The 23,610-nt window shown below is 40.5% G+C and overlaps 1 protein-coding gene across 1 annotated transcript in view; it reads right to left on the reverse strand.

The window, feature by feature from the left end:
* sptbn4b (spectrin, beta, non-erythrocytic 4b) overlaps nucleotides 1-19,323 on the reverse strand; it is a 58,005-nt gene extending 38,682 nt beyond the window's left edge. The window contains exons 1-18 of the mRNA XM_029516843.1: nucleotides 19,179-19,323; nucleotides 18,223-18,374; nucleotides 16,956-17,129; nucleotides 11,037-11,128; nucleotides 10,797-10,877; nucleotides 10,262-10,377; nucleotides 9,986-10,098; nucleotides 9,570-9,757; nucleotides 8,594-8,711; nucleotides 8,289-8,447; nucleotides 7,559-7,861; nucleotides 6,717-6,867; nucleotides 6,244-6,380; nucleotides 4,968-5,117; nucleotides 3,441-3,809; nucleotides 3,132-3,346; nucleotides 2,876-3,013; nucleotides 5-245 (exon numbers count right to left, since the gene is read on the reverse strand). Coding sequence (XP_029372703.1) covers nucleotides 5-245; nucleotides 2,876-3,013; nucleotides 3,132-3,346; nucleotides 3,441-3,809; nucleotides 4,968-5,117; nucleotides 6,244-6,380; nucleotides 6,717-6,867; nucleotides 7,559-7,861; nucleotides 8,289-8,447; nucleotides 8,594-8,711; nucleotides 9,570-9,757; nucleotides 9,986-10,098; nucleotides 10,262-10,377; nucleotides 10,797-10,877; nucleotides 11,037-11,128; nucleotides 16,956-17,129; nucleotides 18,223-18,374; nucleotides 19,179-19,323 — 3,042 coding nt within the window. The remainder of the gene's footprint in view (nucleotides 1-4; nucleotides 246-2,875; nucleotides 3,014-3,131; nucleotides 3,347-3,440; nucleotides 3,810-4,967; nucleotides 5,118-6,243; nucleotides 6,381-6,716; nucleotides 6,868-7,558; nucleotides 7,862-8,288; nucleotides 8,448-8,593; nucleotides 8,712-9,569; nucleotides 9,758-9,985; nucleotides 10,099-10,261; nucleotides 10,378-10,796; nucleotides 10,878-11,036; nucleotides 11,129-16,955; nucleotides 17,130-18,222; nucleotides 18,375-19,178) is intronic.
* Nucleotides 19,324-23,610: the final 4,287 nt, after the last annotated feature.

Raw genomic sequence — 23,610 nt, forward strand, 5'->3', positions numbered from 1 at the left:
CCACCTGCAGGCGTAGCAGTTTGGGCTCGAGGACAGACAGAGCTCCCTCCATGGTAGACAAGCGTCTCTGCAGAGCCAAGACTCCTCCCAGATCGCTGCCCATGTACTGGGTGGCATCGATGGCTTTTCTCTTGTCTTGGATTTGGGACTTGATCTCAGCACACTCCAGCAGGTAGTTCTGCAGACGTAACATCGAGTCTAGCTGATCTTTCTTTTGCTCAACCAGCTCCACGATGCTGTTCCACCTGGCATGATGTTGAGATGGATGGGACAGAGAAATAATGACACCACTGGGATGTGGCTCTGAGCTACTTGCTCTTCAGGGCATTATAGCCCATGTGGTATGTAACATAGTCATTCAGCATCATAAAGTAATAAATCTGGAAAAACCATTGGCTCTGAATGGCAGCTCCTTATTGTTCTAGGCCCAAAGAAACTACAGCAGATGACAATCAACTGAACAAGCTCACAGCTCATGGGACCCAGGCCATAGTCACAAACAGTGTAGTAATAGGCATAGTAATGCAGATCCTGAGCTAATGCTCTCTCTGTTGAGTCAACTCAGATGAAGTTAAATGTCCTATATATAACATTGGCATTATTTACAAATATAAGTTTTGTCACCATTAATATGAATGTTGCGCTCACTTTTATGACAGTCTGACATCAGCTGTCATCATTTATCTCATGCCGTTGATTCTGTTTGCTCTGCTGTGGTTTCAGCCCAGCTCTCGTCTGCTTACCATATCGTCATACAATATGTTCTCCTGATTCTGCTCCAGACCAGCAGGTCCTTATACATGCCCATTCAGCCAAGAAAAACACACTCACAAACATGCACACTGATGCCCACACACAGAGATGCTTGTGACTGTAATGAGGTAATGGCACTGAGAGGCAGACAACACAAGCCGACTCTCAGCATGCAGGAAGGAAAACAGCTTGGTGACGTGGACCTCAGAGCTGCACAAGTCATCTTACAGATCAGGATGGGAGTCGGGTTGAGTTTAGGTGTGACTAGAGGGGTGGGGCCTCCACAAGAAGGTGGCATATGTAATAAATAAAGTAACCCAAACTAAGTTCACATGCACCACAATGAGTTTTTATTAATTATCTTACCATGAATATATGCAAAACACTGATTTTAAAACTAAAACAATATGTTAGAAAGTAGTAATACTGCAGTAATAAGTGATTAATCTCATAACTGCTGTTGCTTAATATTTGTGGCATGATAATGCTCTCACAATGTAAAGTAAAAGGCTGAAACTGAGTGAACGCTAACAAAACATCTGTGGATTATTTCATTATCGACTTTACAGAGTCAAAATGATCAATTAACAGGAAATTTGCTTAAACCTTTCCACTTATTAGAGCGTATTAAGTTTCATTAATTTCATTTTCAGAAAATCATTATTCATGACTTCCTTTAAAGTTTGTTGGTTTTTCAATAAAGTTAAGCAAAGATAATATACTATGCCACATCAAGGTGGATCAACACATTATGATCTAATGTAGTTGGAACCCTAAAACTGTCGCAGAATACCACAGAAGGAGATGAGACGAGAGACTTATTTATTTTGCATCCTTCTATGTTTTTATTTTTGGGTCAAGCGCTCTAGGCTGGCCTCCTCTTGAGGCCAGATGGTCACCCTAAGACCAATTCCATGTGCCAAGGTCACAAGATTCATGGACCCCCAGCTGCCATGGACACAGCTGCCAGACACAACATTGGTCAGAATATGTAAGGCAGAGAGATGGAGAAAGATGGATGAAAAAAGTCAATCCTGTCAAAGAGTTACCGTCAATATGCTTGTTGACATAAACAGAAAGTAGTCTCGGGTGGCAGATCCAGAGACCAGATACATACAGATATTTCCCATGTACATCTCCGGCATTGATGTACTGCTTGGGAGTCAGTGTCTTACTACCACAGCAACTGACAGGAAGTGATGCACCAGTCAACAGACCAATGAACAGGCGTATGAATCCCCCAAATTAAGTCCTTCATGACAAGTGTTCCGGGAGTGATGAAAGTTAGAATTTGATTAAGGCTTAAAGTTCTGCATAATTTAGGTTTGAATGGCAAGCACATCTCTCCTGTTTGTCCATTTTTGGATTAGTTGGGCGTTTGGCTGACTCAGGCATTGCCAAGATGGTAACAGTGCAGCAGCTCACTGACCTACGGGTGATGCCACACAGTAATTACAGTCTATGTATCTGTCTGTCTGTCCTATCAGGAGAGACAAGTTGATTACGAAATGCTTTAAGACGCTGTTGTTTACCAACATTGAGACGTACATACAAACTAATCTTGCCTAAAGCCAATACAGCCACAGATGATGCTATTTCACTCGTATTACGCTTTGCTCTGACTTGCCTCAAAAGCCCTAACCCTAACCCTAACACTTAGTGGGTGTCAGAATGTTTTCTTGTGGACTTCAGATCACTTTTGAATTCCATCAGCCTGTACAAACTGGTTAACAAACATCAGACGCTTAGACTGAATACCTTAGTGTGTCTGTTTCTCAACAACAGGATTTAGTTAAAGACAGTCAGTCAGACACTCTAAATTGTCCGCAGGTTTGAGTGTGAGTGGTTGGTGGTCTGTCTGTCTCTGTGTGTTGGCCCTGTGACGGACTGGTGATCTGTCCAGGCTGTACCCCTCCCTCACCCAATGTGAGTTGGGATTGGCTCCAGCACCCCTCGCGACCAGGAAACAGAAAAATGATGGAAGACGAATGAATGAATGTGTTAAATGTTGCTTGAGTTGAAACGCTTTCGCTTGAGAGTATACAGTCAAGTCATGTAGTAATAGTAATAGTATTTATATATTAGTAGTAAAAAGGCCACTTCTGGTGCTGTATTTCAGTACCTGGAATTGAGGTGGTCCTGACACCCTCTGACCTCTGTGGAAGAAGGATGACCTCCATCCAGGAGCTGCTGAACAATCTGATTAACATCCAGGATCCTTCCCATTAGGCTGTTCATTTCCTGGTCAAGACTCTCGAACCTACAAATAATCACAGAAATTCAGGGAGCCAGTCAGAGCTTGTCACCCCGTGGCTATGAAACAAATAAAAAAAGACAAAAAAACATAAATCCTCATAAAGCCTGCTCCTCCTCCTCACCTGTGTGCCACCACTTCTACATCCTCCAGTCTCTCTGGGATCTCCATCTTATCCAACCACTGCTCCTTCTCGTCAATCCACAGTTCACAGGCATTGACCTCGCTGAACATGCGGTAGACAGCGAGGGCGTCATGAAGCCACTGCTGCCTGAGCACCGCCACCTCAGCCACCTCGGTATACAGCTGCTCCACCTCCCCCATACGAACCTGTACCTGCTGCAGACATGAAAGGCATAAAAAGCATAAAACAACGACTGTAGAAAGACAAAAAAGTAAGTTCAGACGTCTTGACCATGCTCCGTCTGCCCACCTCCTCTTCGCGATACTGCAGAGGCAGGGCCACCATGTGTTTGTGCAATGCAACCACGTGAAGACGATGTTTGTCTATGGCCTCGCTGACTCCTCTGTGTTTCTTGAGCAGTGATTGTGTGGAGTACTCGTCGTGTCCAAAGTCTTCGCTGGAGACCAAGCGGTAAGCATCCTGCAGCCAGGCCACCAAGTCATCCGTCTCTGTGGAGAACTGAAAAAAGTTGAGGGCCTCCTGCAGGTGGCCAAGACGCTGAGCTGCCTGGTCCTCCAGTTGCTTCCACTCGCCCTTCACTTCCATGATGCGTTCCTGGATCCCTGCTGTGCCAAAGCTTTTCTCACTCAGGATCTGCTTCCCTTGCTTCATGGTATTCTGGAGGGGTAGGGTACAACAGAATGTAAAAATATATAAAAGGATTCACTATTTCAAACTGTGGAAAATAACACTTTAACTCCAGTGACATGATCACCAAACAAGCCTGACACTGTAAAGTGACATTATATTCATTACATTACATTATTTTGTTTCATGTTTCATATTGAATCAGTTTTTAGTTGCAGAACTCGACTTCTCTAAAATAGGCTTCAATAAACCCTCACCAACTGTTTCAATTTGATGGTGACTGCCCAGGCCTGCATACAACAGAATGATAACCCCATATTGAAAGGGCCGGTAAAGAGACAGACATGAAAGTTAAACACTTTAATCACTTTTTTCATGGTCCACTAATGGAACAGGATTTCTATGGTGCTCATATAGATCAATTGTCAATATGCTTGAGAGTGAGGGGGGCTGCACACAGCTCTACAAGGAACTTAAATCATTTGAAATAATAATAAATAATCAATATTGGCAGTCGATGCTGACACTGTGGTGGACTGCCATACATAAAGTTGTTTATGGAAACACTGCATTATCACAGCCAAAAAAGCTGATTAAAAAATAAGAAATGAATGGGGAAAAAACAAAACTAGCATCAGCTTTAAAAATATCTGTGAGCTCTAATCAAACCTCTGTTGTACAACGGCACCTGGTCAGTTAGGGTTCAAGCGGAGAAGTAGGACGACAGCGGCCTCATCCATACACCGTGACAGGTCACTGGGTATAGTTAAATTATGTGAATCATAAACTGCAGCTTTCATAGTTACCAGATCTCAGTCCTCGCCTACATCTACAGGAGCTGTGTCTGATAGTGCTCTTCGCCACCATCAACGAAGCACCAAACAAGAGAACATCTGTCTGACTAATGTCCTGCCTTCTGGTAAAGTTCACAGACTAAGGCGGAGAATCAATGCTAAGGATTATTGACACCGATACTGAAATCTTTTGTTGATATTCGACTGCTGTAATGTTTTGCTCTATCTGGTCATCCACATTTTGTTGGCCGTTAACCCGTTTCAACTTTTATAGTTGTAAATTCATGTGATCACAGAGCATAAATTTAACACATGAAGAAAAGCAAAAATGAGGTCGTTGTTAAGTCAGCAAATATGAAATTAAGCAAAACAGCAAAGAAGAAGACAAACACACCTGCAGCAATGACCGGTGAGCTAGCAGTTCTCCAGCCAGAGTCTTGTGTTTCTGCAATAACCTCAGTATACTGCTCAGGTCCTTCCCATATCCCTGAGCTCCCAAGATGGAGCTTTTTTCCCTGATCCAGGCCTCCGACTCTTCCAGTTCCTAGCAGAGAAACAACAAACTAGATTTAAAGGAAAAGGTTCAGACAGAAGAAGAATTTGTCAAATCAATCAGTAAAGTGATCATCAATTTCATCAATTCATTGTTGATTCTTATTTATAACTTAGTTCCCAGCTCTCTGTGTTATTAAAGAGATTTTTAATCTAACTGTGAACGATATTCTTCAAAAGAACATGATACAAAGGATTGTGGTTGTTTAAAAAACCTCTGCAACTGGATTAATTATAAGAATAATTAATAAGAATTCATCAATAATAAGAATAATTCGTAAGACAACAGAGGCATTTGTGTTATTTACAGGAATTGTATTCTATTATCTATGTTGTATAGATAATAAGCTCCTGAACTGTGTTGATGAACACACTTCAAAACCCTCAGTCTATGAGGGTCTATAATTATTAGTCTATAATTATGTTTTGTAATTTATTATGTCTTTAGTAGGAATTTCTGCTGCCATGGGCTGATGACCTGTCCAGGACATACCCTGCCCTCACACAGCGTGAGCTGTGATTGGCTCCAGCACCCCCATTCATTCCGGTGAATTCATGAATGAACAGACATTTCGTTCGCTCTCATCATCCAAATACTCAACTGTTGGAAATGTGGTTCAAATGAAACTCTGTAAAGGACCAGACACTCGCCAGGACTAGAGGGGGATAAAATGTCACCTTTGTGTTATAGACTCAGGCGTGGCCTTATCAAATCTGACAGCCATTGGTCTGCATACATTCAAAAAATACAACCTTCTAGTTGTTGTAGGTTGGTTTGGGACAAAGAAGATTAAATTTTTCTGAGATCCAAACACAAGGATAGACACCCCCTTCAAATGTTGACAATGCAGAGAACATGATAACTGCTTAAATATCAGGATGGCACATTTTCAAACTGTTTCTCCTCACATTCATAGTGTTGTTAAGAGAGCTAGATAGAGAAGATCAAGCCTTACATCCTCTGTGTGAAATATCTTTACTTATCAGGCTGTATTTATAATGACAATAAAGATACAGTACGCACACTCCCCCTAATTCTAATGTGGAAAAGTGGCAGGTGGAGTATTAAGGCGCCCAGACCCGTGAGGGTATTCAACTGAAATGTTGAAACAGCATACCTGAAAAAAGGCCCAAAGCTGCCTGGACTCCTCAAGCTCAGAACGCCTTTTGGTTGCTAGTTGTTTGAGCTCCTCCAGACAGGAAGAGACATGGTTCACACGGTTACAGATCACCTGTGGGTCACACGGTTGGTAACCTGTGAGACCACAAAATGAGGTCAATACCAAGAAAAAGAAACAACATATAAGAGACACTTCATTGACTTCAATAGTTTGAGTACTCTGAAATGGATCAGAAATAGAATATTCATTTTACTGACACCAAGTTCCAAAAATCATTATTATGTCTCACTATTATTTATTATTGATTATTATTTTCAATACTACTGATGAACTGCCGGACCTGAATGTTCCCCCCTGGAGACAATGAATGAAAGTCTGTAAGTTTTTTTTTCTTCACGTTGTTATTTCACATTTTCACATTCATTCAAAGTAATCACCACAGTATGAGCGTGCACTGAGCGTGCATGTACCTTCTATTGTGGTGAATTTGAGCGCAGCAGTGTTGAGAGTCTTGACCCGCTCAGCCTGCACTGCAATGTCCGCTTCCTGCAGGCCATGTTTCTGCAGCAGGTCGTCCACCTCCAGCAGATGCTTCCCAAAGTCCTTAGACAGCAGCTGGATCTGGGCAAGAAAGAAAGATGTATGTTTCTATCGTATTTTTTTACTTATTCATTTCTGTTTTTGAAGCGTAACTTGGATACATAATTCTGCTCCATCTCTTTGATTCTATAACACTCCCTCTTAAATCCAAACTAATTTTACTTCTACTTTCTCCATTGCCATTACTTCTTACCTCTAATGTCTAACTACTGAATATACAGTGGCTACATAGTGTCAGGTTTTGGGTTAAAGCTGGGGTTAGTGTTCTGTCCATGTCACTTTCTGTTTTATTTTGTAGTCCTGGTCCCTTCGTGTTCCCGGTTATGTTACTTCCTGGTTGGATCATTCTGTCAAGACTGGGGGGGCAGAACGCGGTGAGCGTGTTGCGGGTAGGACCCAGATGCAGGAGCTGGAAACCCAGGTAGGTGGAAAAAAGGACTTTACTCAAGAATGGACAGGGCAAAAAATCTACAGGGCATGGGCAAGACAACTAGGCAGGGCATGGACAAGGCATGGACAAGGCAACAACACGGTGACCCGACAATGACAACGACACAGCGAAACGACAGCGACAATGATCCAACAACATAACCGGGAACACGAAGGGACCAGGACTACAAAATAAAACAGAAAGTGACATGGACAGAACACTAACCCCAGCTTTAACCCAAAACCTGACACATAGACAGATCCCTCACACACCCTTCCATACCTGTGTGTCCTCCATCCAGTCGATCATGTAGACCATGTCCTGAAAAGTTTTCTGCAAAGCCAGGTTCTTCTCCAGACGGGTTCTCCTCCCTGCCACCAGCTCCTTCAGCAGACCCCACTGACCAAGTATGTTCTCCTTACGTGCCAAGATACGACGAATGTCATAATATCCTTCAGCCTCCATCTCTGCTGCAAGCTCCACCACCACACCAATCCGCTCTTCATACGAGGCTATGTCTGCCTCGATGGCCTCATGTTTCTTCATTGCTGCCTCGACTGCTGGCAGGTCATATCCAAAGTTGTCCTGAGGACAGAAAAAATGTAAACTGTGTGGCAGAGACAAAAGTGAGGAGCCAAGTGGGCAGGAGTGTAAATGAAATGGTAAAGAACGCTAAACTGATGACAACCAAATATTGACAATGAGAACTACAGCAACTTCATGCTACCCTGCACATGTACAGATAGATGACAAATTTGAACTTGAACTGACAGTTGCAAAAGGTGTCTTCAGTATAAAAATGTTTGCATTTAACATTAGAAGAATTATTATAGTAAAAGGAAGAGGAATGTCAAACAATCACTTTCATATTCACTGCTGTAAATACGGCACAGGAATCAGTCGTATCACAGATGAAATAGGCAAGAAGATCTAAAGAACAGAAAATATGTTCAGACATTTCAGGATCATCTAGGACAGGAGTTTTGTTCTTGCCCAATCCAGCCTCAGCTACCTGTGATACAAGTCTCTGGTTTTCGTTGAGCCAAGCTTGTCTCATGGTGGTTTTGTGGTCAAATCGTTGAGCCAGCAACTCCAGCTTCTCCTGACGAATCAGCTCCTTGCGCAAGGCAACGCCCCTCTCATGCTCTGCCTTCTCCAGCCTCTCCCAGGCCTGCCAGAAAAGGCCAAAACAAAATGGAAGCTAAGCCAAATGTGTGTTTTCTCTCAAATGTTAAAGTCATGGTGAACTAAGTCAATAAAACTTCAAATGAAATAATGTATATAAAATAAAAACAACACAGCTGGTGGATGTATAACCTTGTTGATGTCTGAGATGAGCTTCCCATCATGAGGCACATAGGGTTTCTGGTTGTTGGCTCTAAGTTTGCTTTGGATGGTGAATAGAAGGACCTCCAGATTCCCCTTCTCCTGAAACCTGAGGGAGAAACAAAAAACTTAAATTGAGCATCCCGTCGCACATGATACATTGTCCATGCTTATGTCGGACATGAAGAAACACTGAAAATGTTGCGCAAGTTGGTTGAGGATTAAGAGTCTTCATCAATGTCACAAAGCAGTGTGAATGTTGTTTACAAGAAGTTTACTCTGGTCACACCTGCTGTCCAGTGTCAGTGTCAGAGTCTACTGTATAAACATCTGTGCATTTGTAAAAAGCTTCAGAGAAAACATGGTGACCTTTTCTGAATATTAGTTCATACAAGACTGAGAATGTGTCAGTTTTTGTTGTACATGTGACATATGGCTGTAAAAAGTAGCTATTTTCTTTAGAAGATCTTGTGATTGTTTTCATAGTTAATTTCTTTGTTGATAAATTCTCAAATAATATAGAAAATGGACCATAATAATTTCTCAGTGATGTCTAGATAGGTATTCTGTCTATTGTCAAACAAATATATGACAAAACTAAACAGAACCCCACAACTACAGACTTCTCAGTTAATTAGTTACTATTTTTGAATGGACATTTCAATTGTAATGTCATCATTACCAACTAAAACCTTTAAAAGATGTAAATTCACTTGTTTCACTGTCAGTAGAGAGAGTCCACAGCTTTTCATTGGTTAAGAAAGTTGTGTGATCCTTGAATGTGAAATATTTTAAATAATCATCCAAATGAAAAGGATTCCAGTTTTGAGACAATATGATCAGGTTATGTCTGTAAATTACTTGTAGGTTCACTGAATTGTATCTTGTGTGTGAACTCTATGGACAAAAGTGTGCAATGTGTCTGTGTGTTAATTAGTAAATGGTATTAAATTATGAAAAACCGTACTTGATTGGCTTCTCTATAGTACAGTAGGTAGTGAAGGCCTGGAGCTGCTGCTGGACTCCTGTTAGCGAGTTGGCAAACTTCTGGTTGCTGATGACTGCAATTGTCTTTTCGATCCAATCCAACAGGTCTGAGGCCAGAGCTTCATACCGGTTGATGATTTTCTCGGCCTCAATACAGTTGTCTAGTACCTGAGAGAGAGAGACAGAACATGATTGTGAGGCTATTTAAGAGGAGAGTTAGGAACACGCAGGAAGTGGAAGATAACTGGAGACAAAAAGAGAAAGAGAAGCTCTGCTTGTTTGTGTTTTAACTTGTTAAGACAGCTGGTTCTTCAACTTTCAAAATAATGGCAGTTCTTATGCCTTGGACATGAGGAGACGAGTGCATGTGTATATCTGTATAAGTGTATTTTCTACCTTGCCAACTCTCTTTCCTTCCACAATAAGAGCCTTCATTTTTGAAAAGTAGTGGTAGTAGGAGACAACGTAGGTGATGATGGACTTTTCATCTGGATTCTCTGTGTTCACATCTATACCAGGCAAAAATGATGGAGGCAGACAGCAGAGGAGTTAATATCTACTAAACTTTGGGTGGAGCCATGGAGAAACTAGTTATCACAGGAAGTACAAAATATTTCTGAATATTTCTGTGGGAAATGTTTAACAGAAACTAAAAGAAAACCGAGTTCTCACCCTCAGGGTCCAGGAGCTTAGTGAGGCCCAGGTGCTGCTCAGCGATGTTGAAGGCTTGCTGGAGATTATGGGTTGCATTAGACCTTGTCAACTTGTGGAACTCGATCAGGTCCGGTCTGGAGGGTTCAAAATTAGGAAATAGAATTTGTTTGTGTCATTGAAGTCTTTGAAAAAAAAAAAAAAAAAACAACAACAGTCAAGCCTGTTCCATGTCTGTTGGCATCTGGTCTTTTCTTTTGTATCTTTTTCCAACAATAACGTCTTAATTCAGATCTGATTCCTGAATCCTTGAATAACTCATTCATTTTCAACCGCTTTACAGTTTCTGGGTCATGGGCGGTGCTGTAGCCAATCCCAGCTCACAGTGGGTGAGGGCGGGGTACACCCTGGACAGGTCAGCAGTCCATCAGAGGGCAAACACACAGAGACAGACAGAGAGCAACAACCACTCACACTCACAATAAATCGTGCCTGCGTGGGAGAAAAAACCACTTGTGTGGTTGAACATGACAAAAGTGTTCAAGATACTGTTTACCTGTGTCTATGTATGAGAGCATTGAAGGCAAGACCGTCTCTCCAGCAGGTGGTAAAGTTCTGAATGTTGACCTCAGGGTACCTTGACAATGGGAAATGTTCGATAACTTAAACTGTAATATCCCCATTAACAGGTAAGTATTACCAATAAAAGTAATAGTATTAGTATTAGTGTACAGTATAAATAATCATTGAATTCCCTGTGGAGGTTATAGTTTCCTGTATCTGTTTCACTGCTCACCCTGCAGTCTTCATCTGGCACCAGAGCAGCAGGGCATCCTTGGCAGAGCGAGTTTCTCTGTTGTCTTCTGTCTCTATTTTGATCACCTGGATCTGAACAACAAAAGCAGGTAAATATTTATGTGAAAGACCCTCCAAAAATATATTTTCAACATATATTTATTTACATATATAATCTCCAGACATATTGGTTAAACACAGTTTTCGCACAAAAAAAGTTAATTAAATAATCAAAAACTGGGGCTACAATTTCATCTATGCTCATTTCCTCATTGAAGAATCTGGATCAAGCCTCCTGTCCTGCCCGCTGGCGCTGCTCGTGCAAGGCTGGACAAGTGACAGCCGAGAGTATCACCATGGTTAGAGAAGGAAACATCAGAGAGACTCATGTTTGACCACATATTTGAGTCTCAGTGGCAGTTGCCGATACAGTGTTAGCAACAATGCTAATGCTAACTCTGGCTCTCTGTGATGACAAGGTCTCAGGCTCAATATACCATGCCACTCATCAAAGGTGACTGGATTAATTCCTTAGTTGGAAGGACAGCGGAAAAGGTTCTTGCTGTGTTCTGTTTATGATGTCTTGCGTGCTGCATCAAACCTCCACACACGGGGGTTGGCAGAAAGCCCCATGTGCAAACTCTGGAAAGTTAGCAAACCTTGAGCACGTCCTCTCGTCGTGCCAGTCAAGTTTTGTAGATGGGAAAGTTTGATGGCGTCACAATAAGATATTGACTCAGTTGTAAGCGGAACAGCCAAGGAAAAAGCAGAGACAACAACGGTCAGATGGACTCCACTTTGTCCAGTTTGTGAGGTCAGCTGGAGGACCAGGGAACCAAGACCTAAAAAAAGCGGCTCAAATTCCCAGAGGAAATAGCCCAAACCAGTCACAGACCAGATATTGTTCTCGGGTCTAGAGGTGCCAAACAGGTGGTGCTCATGGAGCTGGCGGTACCCTGGGGGAGGATGGAGGAGGAACAAATATCAACCACTGATCCTCATGACCTAGCAAAATGGATGGAAGGCCTGGAACCTATCCTTGGAGGTCGGCTACAGTCACTCTGGAGAGAGGGCTTCTGGGGACTGAGGGGATGGCAAGAAAGCAGCTGATAGGTAATGTCATCAAACAGCCTAAAACCTAAAACAAACCAGTGGATCTGGATACAGCGGGAGGTGCGGTGGCAGTGCCAACCAGCTGAAGGGACGGCTTAGAGTTGGGTGGTGGTCAGCGGGGGCAAATCCAGGATGCTGGAGCCGCTGTCGAGCCGTCCTGAGGTGAAGGGGGGTACCTGTAAAGGTGGGCCAGGTGCAACGTCCCATTGTATTTTGCATACATATTTATTATATAGTAATAAATGGCTATTCATAAGATTAAAAACTTATTAAGGAAAAATAAATTCCCATTTTACGTGTTTACCTGTCCCTCACTGAGTCTTCATTTCTAGTATTTACTGTTACAGTCTGCTTACTGTATGGTGCACTATATTGTTTACCATTAGATTTCAGTCTGAAATTCATTGAGAATATGTTGACTCAGTTGGAGAAGAAGCCACTAAAAATCCCACATTGGAGTAACTTTGATCTTATAGTAGTGTAACACCACACCTTTCAGCAATGGCTGTGATTTGTAGATGATTTGTACTCAGCACTAGATCAGTAGCAGTAATTGGATTGGTCATTAGAATGCCGTCGTGTTTCCAGCCATTAAGCCAAGCCATTTTGAAAAGAGACACAGCAGGCCTGCCTGGGTTGCTTGAAGGAAAAAAAAAAGGCCCAGGCAGTGACTGAGAGGTTGAAGAAGTGTGACATTACTCTGATAGTTTAACCTGTTATGTGAACGCGCACACAGTGCGAGAGAGTTAACGTTAAGGACAGGAGAAGAGATCACAGCTGAGAATTTCAGTGCAAAGTGCAGAGCCGTTACAACGCCTGATGTCGGGCGACAGATGCAACTATTCCACCAATCACATCACAGTGACAGTGATCCAAGATAATTGGGGACCTGACGATGACGAATCAGCTGCTGGCCATGTTGTGAGGCACAACGCTGCATGTATGCACACACACATTTGTATTTCTACCTTTGTTGGGTCAAACATCAACACAATACATTATCCTTATCCTTAACCTAACACTGCCCCCAGTCCCAAAACCAACACCTACAAGCATAAACACAGTTTGAAACGAGTTCTAGATGTTATTTCAACAGTTCGGAGTGCACACACAAGCCACGTCATTGCATGATTCTTTTTGTCAAATTAACTGCATAATTTTGAAAATTATGAAATCTTCAGAGATCATCCAATTGCTACATAAGAATTGAGCAATTAATCAAAAGTGCGGTCAAAATCACAATCGTGCAATCATCACAGGAGCAGGAGATGTATCACAACAGATTATACCGTTATGCTGCAAATGAAATACCCAATCAAGTTTGTTTCCGTACACATGTACACATATAATGATCACTGTTTCATATTACATCAGAAATTAGAAGAATTGATTGCTTTTCACTGTTCCACGGAGGAAGCAAACAGTTGTTAAGGCGTCTAATGAGTGATTATTAACAGTCCTTGTCATTCTTTTTGATGGATTAAATGAATAAAAAGTAAATTCAGCAGATCAGAAAACAATACATTTAAGGCCCTGTTCAGACCTGGCTCTTTCCTGGTGGGCGAGAACAGAATGAAGATGCTATTTACTAACAGTTCTTATAGAATCAGAAATACGAGTAAGATCCACAACTCACCAATATCTCCACGATTTGCCTGTTTTGTGGTGAACTGTCTCTGCAGTGTGCATGCTTTACTCAACAGACCAAAGAATGGTAGGAAAAGACAGTAATTACGTCCATTCCATACAAATCTGATTCTATATATCTTCTCAAACACACCAAGTGAGCTGGCGCTGTTGAGGTAAGCAAACACATAGTCACACTGAGCCTGCACACAACATAAGACACCCAGCCAACCATATACAACACTATAAAAGTGTATGAATGTTTCTGTAAATACATTAGGATTACCTTTGCCTGTCATCCTCTCCCTTCTTTCCTTTCTCTTTGACCCTCTCCCTCTTTCTGCCTTTGTGCAGTTACTGCAGTGGTTTGGTCCTACCTGCTGACTGGGCAAAGCAAATCTCTCTCTTTCACCACAGAGGAAGGGAAGACAGGGTAAAAAGAGGAGGACAGAGAAAGTGCAAGAGGGAAAGGAAATGGAAGCCACTCGGGACAGCAAAGCTTTGCCAACCTGCTAAATAGTATTCTTACCATATAACTGTTGGGGGAAAATAAGTTACTGACGCTAAAACACTCCCTGATATTTAGAATGAATATCAGACGCTGTTAGTATCATAGGGATGCTTTCCAAGAAGAGCCAGGTCTTATAACATGGATTCAGGACTTACCAACATCCAACAGATTTTTCAACATATCCCCCTTTTACATTATGAACTGGCATCCATTCTACAGGGTTGGAGACCTCTGGTCCCCATCTGCCAACCCTGTTTCATTCCGTGAACTTGTGCTGCACACTCATCTCTTCTTCCTGACTGAGTCCTGTCACTCGAACCATGTCCTTCTCTGGTTTATCACATGCCTACAACATGATCCTTAGGTTGATTAACACAAAGCAATAATCCTCAGATGCATGTGTTAAAGTTAGAATGAACAACGAATTACAAACCTTGACAGACTTGTTGACTTGGAAAGCAGGGAATAAATTGACTTCTGTACTTTTTAACCCCCAAAAAATCTATTTGCTATGGCTATTCCTTGTTCATATTTTATAAGACTAAGAAACCAACTCCAGAACGGATGAGCTCCTATCTCTTTACACAGGCACAATTGCAACTGGCAACTGTTGGTGATAAACAATCCGAGAATGTATTTTTTCTGCATATCATTCAGCCCAAATGCAGATTATCACCTGGACAGGGATTATTTTCTAAAGCATGATTTCAAAAAATATCATACGTAAAAATTGCTGTCAAATTCTTTGGTTGTTGTACAGCTTCTAGTATGTAATCTTTCTGTTAATTCACTAGCTGACCTGCTTTTTCACCATGTTGTTTTTAATTCAGGTTTATTCTGTCACCAGTTTTCTAGATCTACCTGTTAACTGGCAATTCACCTATAGGGAAAAGACTACATAGTATGACCAGTAGAAATGGCAGTAGCTTTAAGGGTTATACAATGGGGCACCATGTGAACAGAGATATAATGAAGAAAGAATGAAGGACAACGGTAAACTGTATGTAAACTAAAGAACAGATAGTTATTCCTACCTTATTTTAACCTTTGTTATTAAGCAGATCTAGACTGAGCACACATGATGAATGGTGAGCACTATCTAAATGTCACATTCAGGCCACACCCATTTGCCATACATCAGGCACACAGTTCAACAAACAATCCCTTCCCTCCAGCCACACTTATTTTAGCATTTTATAATTATTTACTGAACACACAGCACACATAAACACCCTGCTGCACATCGGTCCTCCAGCACTGCTCTCCTTTTGCAATGCATGCTAAATTGAATGAGGCCATCCGATGGTAGCTCAGGGAAGGAGAGCATGATAACAGCCCAGATCTCAGCTGGTGGTGGTGGCAAAGCTAGCTGGCAGCAAATACAACTTAGCCTACATTACACAGTTGCGGCCTTTTCACTGAACTTAAAAAATAAAAAATGGAACTGGAATACAACTTCTACCTATCATGTCAGTAAACGAAGAAATCCTGTACATCAATAACTAGGTTCCAACAGTTTACACCACCCCATAAATTCAAATGTTTTCAAATGCTGAATAGTGAGACCGGTCAGTCATACTGCATGCACACAACAACCACCTCTTTAATTGCCTCACGATTCCGACTTGCAGAGGGTCACTTAACATAACAGTGCAACCTAATTCTGCAATCGGTACTTTTAAATGTGCTCTGTGGTAAGTTGGACAATACTGAGACCCAAGAGACAGCTACTTGGCGACTGTGCGCCATGAATGTTACAGGAGGGTTTGAATAATGCTATATAAGCATTACGTGCCCAGACCACACTGTAGCACTGAAGCGTAATAAAGAAGAACCCTGGGCTTCAGCCGTACTTACACAACAGGAACTGATCCTGTGTGACCGCTGCTGAGGCCTGGAGACCTGGATTGGAGGATGAGTGTGTGAATGTGAACGTGTACATGTGCTTTATGCGATGATGTGTAACGGCAGTATTTGAGTATAGATAGATAGATAGAAAGTCTGTGTGTGAGAACAAGTCCTGCGTGTGAGTGTTTGTGTGTCCTTTTTGAAGAGCAGACTAGAAAGTGACTGCTAACTGGATAACATTCAGACTTCACCCACCAAAAACTGCTGTCACAGTCGCACACTGATGACACTGCTGCTGTGACCAGCTCTGGAGAAGAATCAGATGTGTGAAATTAGTCGGATGAGCTCCCTCATTTACACAAATTCATTATGTTGAATTCAACCAGAGGACTGGCAGGAAACAATGTGTCATACTTCCTTCTATTTCCTTCCTTCTTATTTCCTTCTACTGTCAGTCATTTGTCACCAAGGTCAAAAAGTTCGAATGTTGCAGAGATTAATGCAGCATCACTGACTTGTCATCTGTTATACAAAGAGCTGCAGGCAACATGCTGAACTCCTTCAGCTCCTTCATGGAATCAGAACTCTTCAATCAACTATGCAGCACAGATTTAGGAGCAGTGTAACACTTCACTTCATTACTACGGCAGCAAATCACATGGAACAATGTTGATACTAACAGTCACGAAAACAGAAAACCCAAGTAAGACAAATGTAACACTCCAAAAGACAACCCCCAACCTAAGCATTACTTTACTCAACTGTGATAACAGGTTTCATAATAATCTTAACAACAGTTTAGAGTTTCATGTGGTTGTTTACCTGGAAGCGTAGAATGATGGTCCAGATAAGGCCAAGGGTGAGGCGGTGGTTTCCATCAACAATGTCATGGGAACCAACGTTTTCCAGGTGGACCCTCTGTTCTTTGAGGAACTGCAGAGCTTTGTCAACATTTTCCAAGCAGTGGATTCGCATGCGACCTCGAGTAGGCCTTGGCTTGAAGACAGAGGGTAGGATCGCGATTTTACTACCAGCATCATGTAACATTAGCAGGCATATAAATAGTTCTAATATGATTGCCATAATTAAAGACGACTGGAATGAATATGCACACCCACTGAAGTTTTATTTTTAAAGAATTGAAGTAAACTATTGGAAAAATGCTGGAAGAATTTTTCATTTTTCATGTTTATCCCCCCCGAGTGAGATACAGCAGAAAACAATTAATAAGCAAATCAGGACAACCAGTCCCACGTTGTGTAAAACTGTAAAAAACTGGGCTCCTCAGAACCACCAGTTCCACTTCAGCTCTGGAGTTTACACGTGTTGCTTATAAAGTTAAAAAAAAAAGCATTTTTAGGATGTAAAAATAGTTTTTCTTGTGTCTACGGTGACAGTGATGCCACACACAGCACATATCACACACTCACTTTTTTGTGAACCTGTATCAACATTAATCAGCATTACACAGTGACACAGTAAAAAACACAAGGCCCAGTATGAACTTTTCACTATGTACAGTGCTTGCAAGAACTATTTAACCCCTCAGATGTTTTCCCTTTTATAAATGGAGTTGTGGTCAATATAATCTTGAATTTTCAAAATTTTCATCCATTCCCTGACTTATACTGTTCAATAAAGTTTTCTTGGACATTCTTGAAGGGTTTTCTTTGTCTTCATGGTTGAATCGTAGCCAGGAATACTGGTTAACCAGAGACCTCACCTCCCAGACAAATGTTACTTTATACTACAGTTGTGTGCGACACCTTCTCTGCACTCAGGTGATCGCTTTTTCACTAAATGAAAGGACACTAGCACCAACTGGCTGGACCTTGGCTGAAGTTCTCAGATACTTTAAAGTGAGAGAATATCCATGCAATCATTTATTTCACATGATATTTTTTTTTAATAATTGAAATTGCTTTGTAGAAATCTTTTTTCGCTTAGACATTGACTGATCTTTTTGTAAATTCTTGTCAAAAAAGTGAAATTATATCGACCATGAATCCAGTTTTTAAAAGCAATAAATGGGGGAAAATATGTCAGGGGTGAATACTTTTATTGGCACTGTATGAATACGTTTTCCCACCAGCAGCTCTCCACTGAGGACCTCCAGCAGTCTCGTCAGCATGTATCCATCTCTCAGGTCGTTGTAGAGGTCAGCTATGCGACAGGACACTCTGGCCAGATGAGAGTTAACCCACTTGGTGAAGGTTTTCTTCTGCACCGCATCTCGTTCATCTAAGCAAAACAAGAACATCAAATTTTCATGAAAGATGATGGAAAGATGATGATTAAAATTAATTAAAATTAAAAAAAAAAATTCTTGTCAGGTTAGATGATAAAAGCTTTTAGAATATGCTACCTGTATTTTGTGTTTTTGGAGAGAAGGATTTCATGAGCTATCTGCACACTAACATTAGAGTTGGTGGATTTGTCTAAAACACTGCAAGCCACGAAAGTAAAAAAAAAAAAACAAACAAACATACAAATCAAGTAGTGAAGGTAATAAAAACTCAACATTTGTGTCATATTATTATACCAAATGATGCAGGTATGTTGTTTGTGTGTTCCTAGAAGTCATAGCTTTTATGCTGTTTAACACTGAGTTGACTGAATCAATAGTTTTCATCCGATTCACATTATGTAAATATTCTAATGTATACTGGGCCGGTTTAGTTATTTGTTTATTTATGTGCATTTATTCGTGTTTTTTTTTTTTTTGTTTGTTTTTTTTGGGTTTTTTTTTTGTGTGTGTGTTTCAGCCTCTTTTTTTATATAATCCCTTGATTGCACTTTCTTAGCACATAATTTTTATCAAATAATTCTGTTCTGTGCCTTGCCCTGTGTATTCGTGGGGACTTTTTCCCCACATGACATATCATGCTTACTCTGCTATTATGAAACTATGTTGCGTGAATGGTTGAATGTGGTCGCTGGACTGTAGAAACTGAATTACCCTTCAGGGATAAATAAAGTATGTATGTCTGTGTCTGTATCTGCCTGTTTGCATGAGGCTTCACTGATATGTGCATGTCCTCTGACCTGCCAGGGCCTTGATGCGAGAGCACTCGAACAGCTTGGAGCTGGTACACTCTGTCTCCCAGAACCCAGAGCTGACTGCTCGGTTGTTGTTGTTCAGCTGGCGCTGGGCTTCTGCGTTGTCTAGGTCTGGGGAGGCATTAGCCATCGCGTCCAACGGCCTAAAACAAATACACAGATGATGATCGCACATGCATAGGCACAGAAGGGACATAAAAACACAGGTGTGTGGGTTTGTGTGTAGAAACGTGAACCCATATGGACACTTGGCCAAATTTAGCCAATGTCAAAAGTGCAGGAGCTCAGGTGCAGATTTCATTTTTCTGTCTGAACCTGAGGACATATTTATTAGCTCAATAAACATTTTATTATCATGATAGTCAGTTAAACTGATGATGCTCGGTCTCTGTAATGATGCTCACAGACTGTGGTTAAAATGCTTGAGACTGTTTCAGAAGCTTCACTTGTGTAAGGTAGGTAGGTACCTAACCAAAGGTTAACAACACATATTAACACATATTAACAAGCCAGACGAATACCACATGGCTGAGCAAGCCAAGCTCTTTATTGCAAAATTCTCCTTCTGCACATTAATCTCCGCATTAAGACAACAAAATATCCAAAAACACAAAATTAAAATGAATAAATACAAATTCTATGAGCCAAACAGCAAATGTCCATATCCATATATCCACGTCTACACAACATATATCCATGTCCATATATGTTGTGTGTCTGCTTTGTGATGAGCGAACACTCACAGTCATAAATCGTAAAATTGTCATTACTATCTCTACCCTACTGTGACATCACCCAAAGGTATGTGACCTGCCATTTTAAAGTGTCCAGTTTGACATTTGGCTCTTACCCTCTCGGTTTATACATATACAGACAAGAAGGTGGCGCTGAGAAGGAGTGAAGGGTGGATCTAACCTGATCTGATCTGTCTATTACACACATCACTGTTTCTGGTACATCTGAAGGACAGCCAGGCATCACTGCATGTCCTGCTTCATAATCTGTGTTCTTCTAAATTAAAGTATTAAAACAAAATATGAAGACGTGAAACTGAGACGACAAACTCATCAGGAATGCAGACTTTAGTCACTTAAGCATCTGCTTCACTTTTCATACCCAAATAATTCAATCTCCACTTTTAAATACAATCTATGACATTAACAAATATACTACACATGCATGCATGTGAGCATGAAAGGTGTTATTGATGAAGATAGACATTATTGAGTCAAATAGCAAAAAATTAAACAAAATAAAAATAAACTAGTCAGGACTACATCAGTAAGAGTTCGTCTCCATTCATGAATGATGCAGCACCTGTCATTGCGACAGTGCATCTTACAGTGGAGAAGCTTAAAATAAAATCTCTCTGATGATTCAAAGGGATGCTGGGAGACAGACTAAAAATTATTTGTCTCTCTAACCTCTCATGTCTTATCCACCGGCACCGGGAAAACTGGCGATGAAAATAACCACACCAAGAATTCACTCAGCGCAGCGAGGGGGAAAAAATTTAATGTTTCCCAACACGACAGTGATTGGTGCATTTTTCTGATATCCATCTGTTTCAATTGCATTCCTTTCATTGTTGTTTGATATCATCACAACTGTGCTAAATCTCCAAATTAAATGTTACCAGAGGGGATGGATTCACCTGCTGTAAACAACAGGCCTCAGGTGACAGGTATAAAATGCATGTTTGTAAGATAAATCGGAGCAGACCTAAAAGTCTGCAACTTCAGAGTGAATATTTAAACGTCATCAAAAAGGAGTTCTGTTTTCAAAAGTTTTTTTTTTGTTTGTTTGTTTGTTTTACAGCAGGTTCACAGGACTTCAGCTGAGAGGCATATCTGTTTTGGCCCTTACTTGTATTCTTATATTCTACTGGTCCAATCCTTGCACTTATGACATGTAGAAATAAATAAAGTATTTTGGCAGATATTGCAATTCCACTGAAAACTGTAGCCTTTAAATGTTTCTTTACTGATTTTTTTTTTTTTACATGATAAAGATGGATCAAACCAAGCATACTCCCTTATATCTGGAGAATATGATTGGTACAGCACAGTTGTGACAAGTTTTACCTTAAACCAAAAGCCCAACTTAAAATTTTTCTTCTCTTTAGACAGTATTTTATGTTAAGGGCATATAATTTGCAAATAGAAGTGATGGATGCTTTTTAATAAAAAGCACAAGACAGAGCCAAGCAGTCAGAAATGTTTTAGCATGTTTGGGGAATTTAGCAAATTTGGTATGTTGTGTAACAAAATAAAACACATGCCGTAGTTTCTCCTAGCAAAGAGCAGATGTGCCTGGAGGACATGAAATGTGCCATTTGGTGCTTGAGAATACATGTCTGCATGCATGGCTGCATGCATTAGTGTTATATTTTAGCTCTACAAAGTTAATCGGAGTTGGTGATGGCAGGTTTGAAGCTGGAAAAAAATTTCCCAAATCTTCAACAAAAAAGCCACTGTGGCTTAAAGAACACTGCATACTAATATAATGTATATTAGTATAGTATATAGCATAATCTTTCTTCATGTGTATGCCAGCCATACACATTGCTCACTGACACCTTGTTCTTTGAAACAATGCCCCATTAGTCACATCCATAATGTGTGACAATGACTAGAAGGCTATCGGTGATGGACACTAACAAAGTAAATTTACCTAAGTACAGTTTTGGATGATCTATACCTTCCTTGAGGGATTTCTTTTTTGGAAACTTTGTAATTTTCCTCCACTACATTTGAAGGGCAAATATTGTACTTTTAACTCCACTACATTTCTATGAAGAACTCATTACAATTGCATTAGAGAGCTTTATAAACTCCATACATGGGTATCTATCTTGCCATAGCTGTCCCTTGTGCACACACCACTCATTTTGGGCTGTGAGCTCACAGGTAACATTCACGCAGGAGGGGAAAGGTAATCCGCTGCGGTTATGCACAGCAAGTCATGCCTTTGGCAATGTTAAAGGTTAAGTCCAGTTTACAGAGGTTTCGTCACTGAGCCAAGATGTTTCTTATAATTTATTTTATTTTGTATTTTCATTTTGAACAGGCGTGGTTTTCCCTTAAAAAAAAAAAGAATGAGACAACAACAGTGTCGGTTCTTTTGTCAGTTTAAGTTTGTTTCTATAGGATTTGCTTCTTATTCAATAATTTTCAGTTCAAATCAGCTCATTCACTGCATTATTTTAGAGTCAGATTCTTTGAATGTACTGCCTCATTGGTATTGTGTTGAGCTTATTTGCTTGCTATGTGGGAGAACCCCAGTCACAAGGAGGCCGTTAGTGGTACTCTTGTGCCATTCCAAAGCCTGGAAAATGGCCGAGTTGCATCATGAAGGGCATCCGGCTTAAAACTGTAACCTAATAAATTATTCAAGTTGCAGTAAACTGGCTTGTTATGGCAACCACAAAGAGGGAAAATCTGAAAAAGGAAAAAAAAAAAAAATCTTAGAATGTACCATTTCAGGGCACATTGCATTGCAATGAAAAGTACTTGGAATACTTTTAAAAGTAAGTAAGTAAATACTTTTTTTAAAAGCAAGTACTCCTGTACTTTTCCTCAAGTCATGATTAAACTTAGCTACTTTCACTTTTATTGGAGTAACATTTAACCAGGAGGATCTGCACTTTGACTCAACTACTGGAGCTGTGCATTTTGTCCACCAATGATGGCTATAAATCATATTAACAGCACGAATGTGCCAGGGCAAAATTCACCAACTATCTAAAACTAAACAACTAAAAGATTCAATGTGAAATCAATGAAACTGCATTTCCTGCACTTACTGCACTTACTGTTCCCCTTGAAGACAGTAACAGCAAAACATTACGGTGCTTTTTGTCTGATGATGAGGCAGAGGAGACCAGCACAATCCAGCAGAAGTGAAAACTACAGGATCCCAGTGGAATTTACAATAAAATGAAAATTTGCTCAATCCACATTCAATAAAATAATCAGTTTTATTTATCCGGACAATGTGTTCATTACATTTTACAACATGATGCAGTGTGATATAAAAGCTACTGAACAGAAGTGGATTGATTTTTTTTTTTCTGAATGACTACAAAAGAAAAGTTGATTGCAAGGTAATACAGTGATAAAGTCATTTTATAATTTGACCAATACATTAAACTTTTGTTGTAATTATGGTTCCATTATATTTTAGACTTTAGTTGTTTTTTTGGGAAAGTATTTTATGTTTGCTGATGCTAACTAATGAAACTAATTAAACAAGTGCTTGTATTTGATGATGAAGTGTGACTGGCTGTAAGTTCAAAATTCTGAAGTTTATCAGTTCTGCGTGATTCTTGGATGTTGATGGAAAATGACTTTTCTTCTTTGATGCCATGGAACTGAGAGGAAAACTTGGCATTTCTCCTTAAAACACACAGAGTCTC

This window comes from Echeneis naucrates, chromosome 13 (assembly GCF_900963305.1).
Source record: "Echeneis naucrates chromosome 13, fEcheNa1.1, whole genome shotgun sequence".
Classification (NCBI taxonomy): domain Eukaryota; kingdom Metazoa; phylum Chordata; class Actinopteri; order Carangiformes; family Echeneidae; genus Echeneis; species Echeneis naucrates.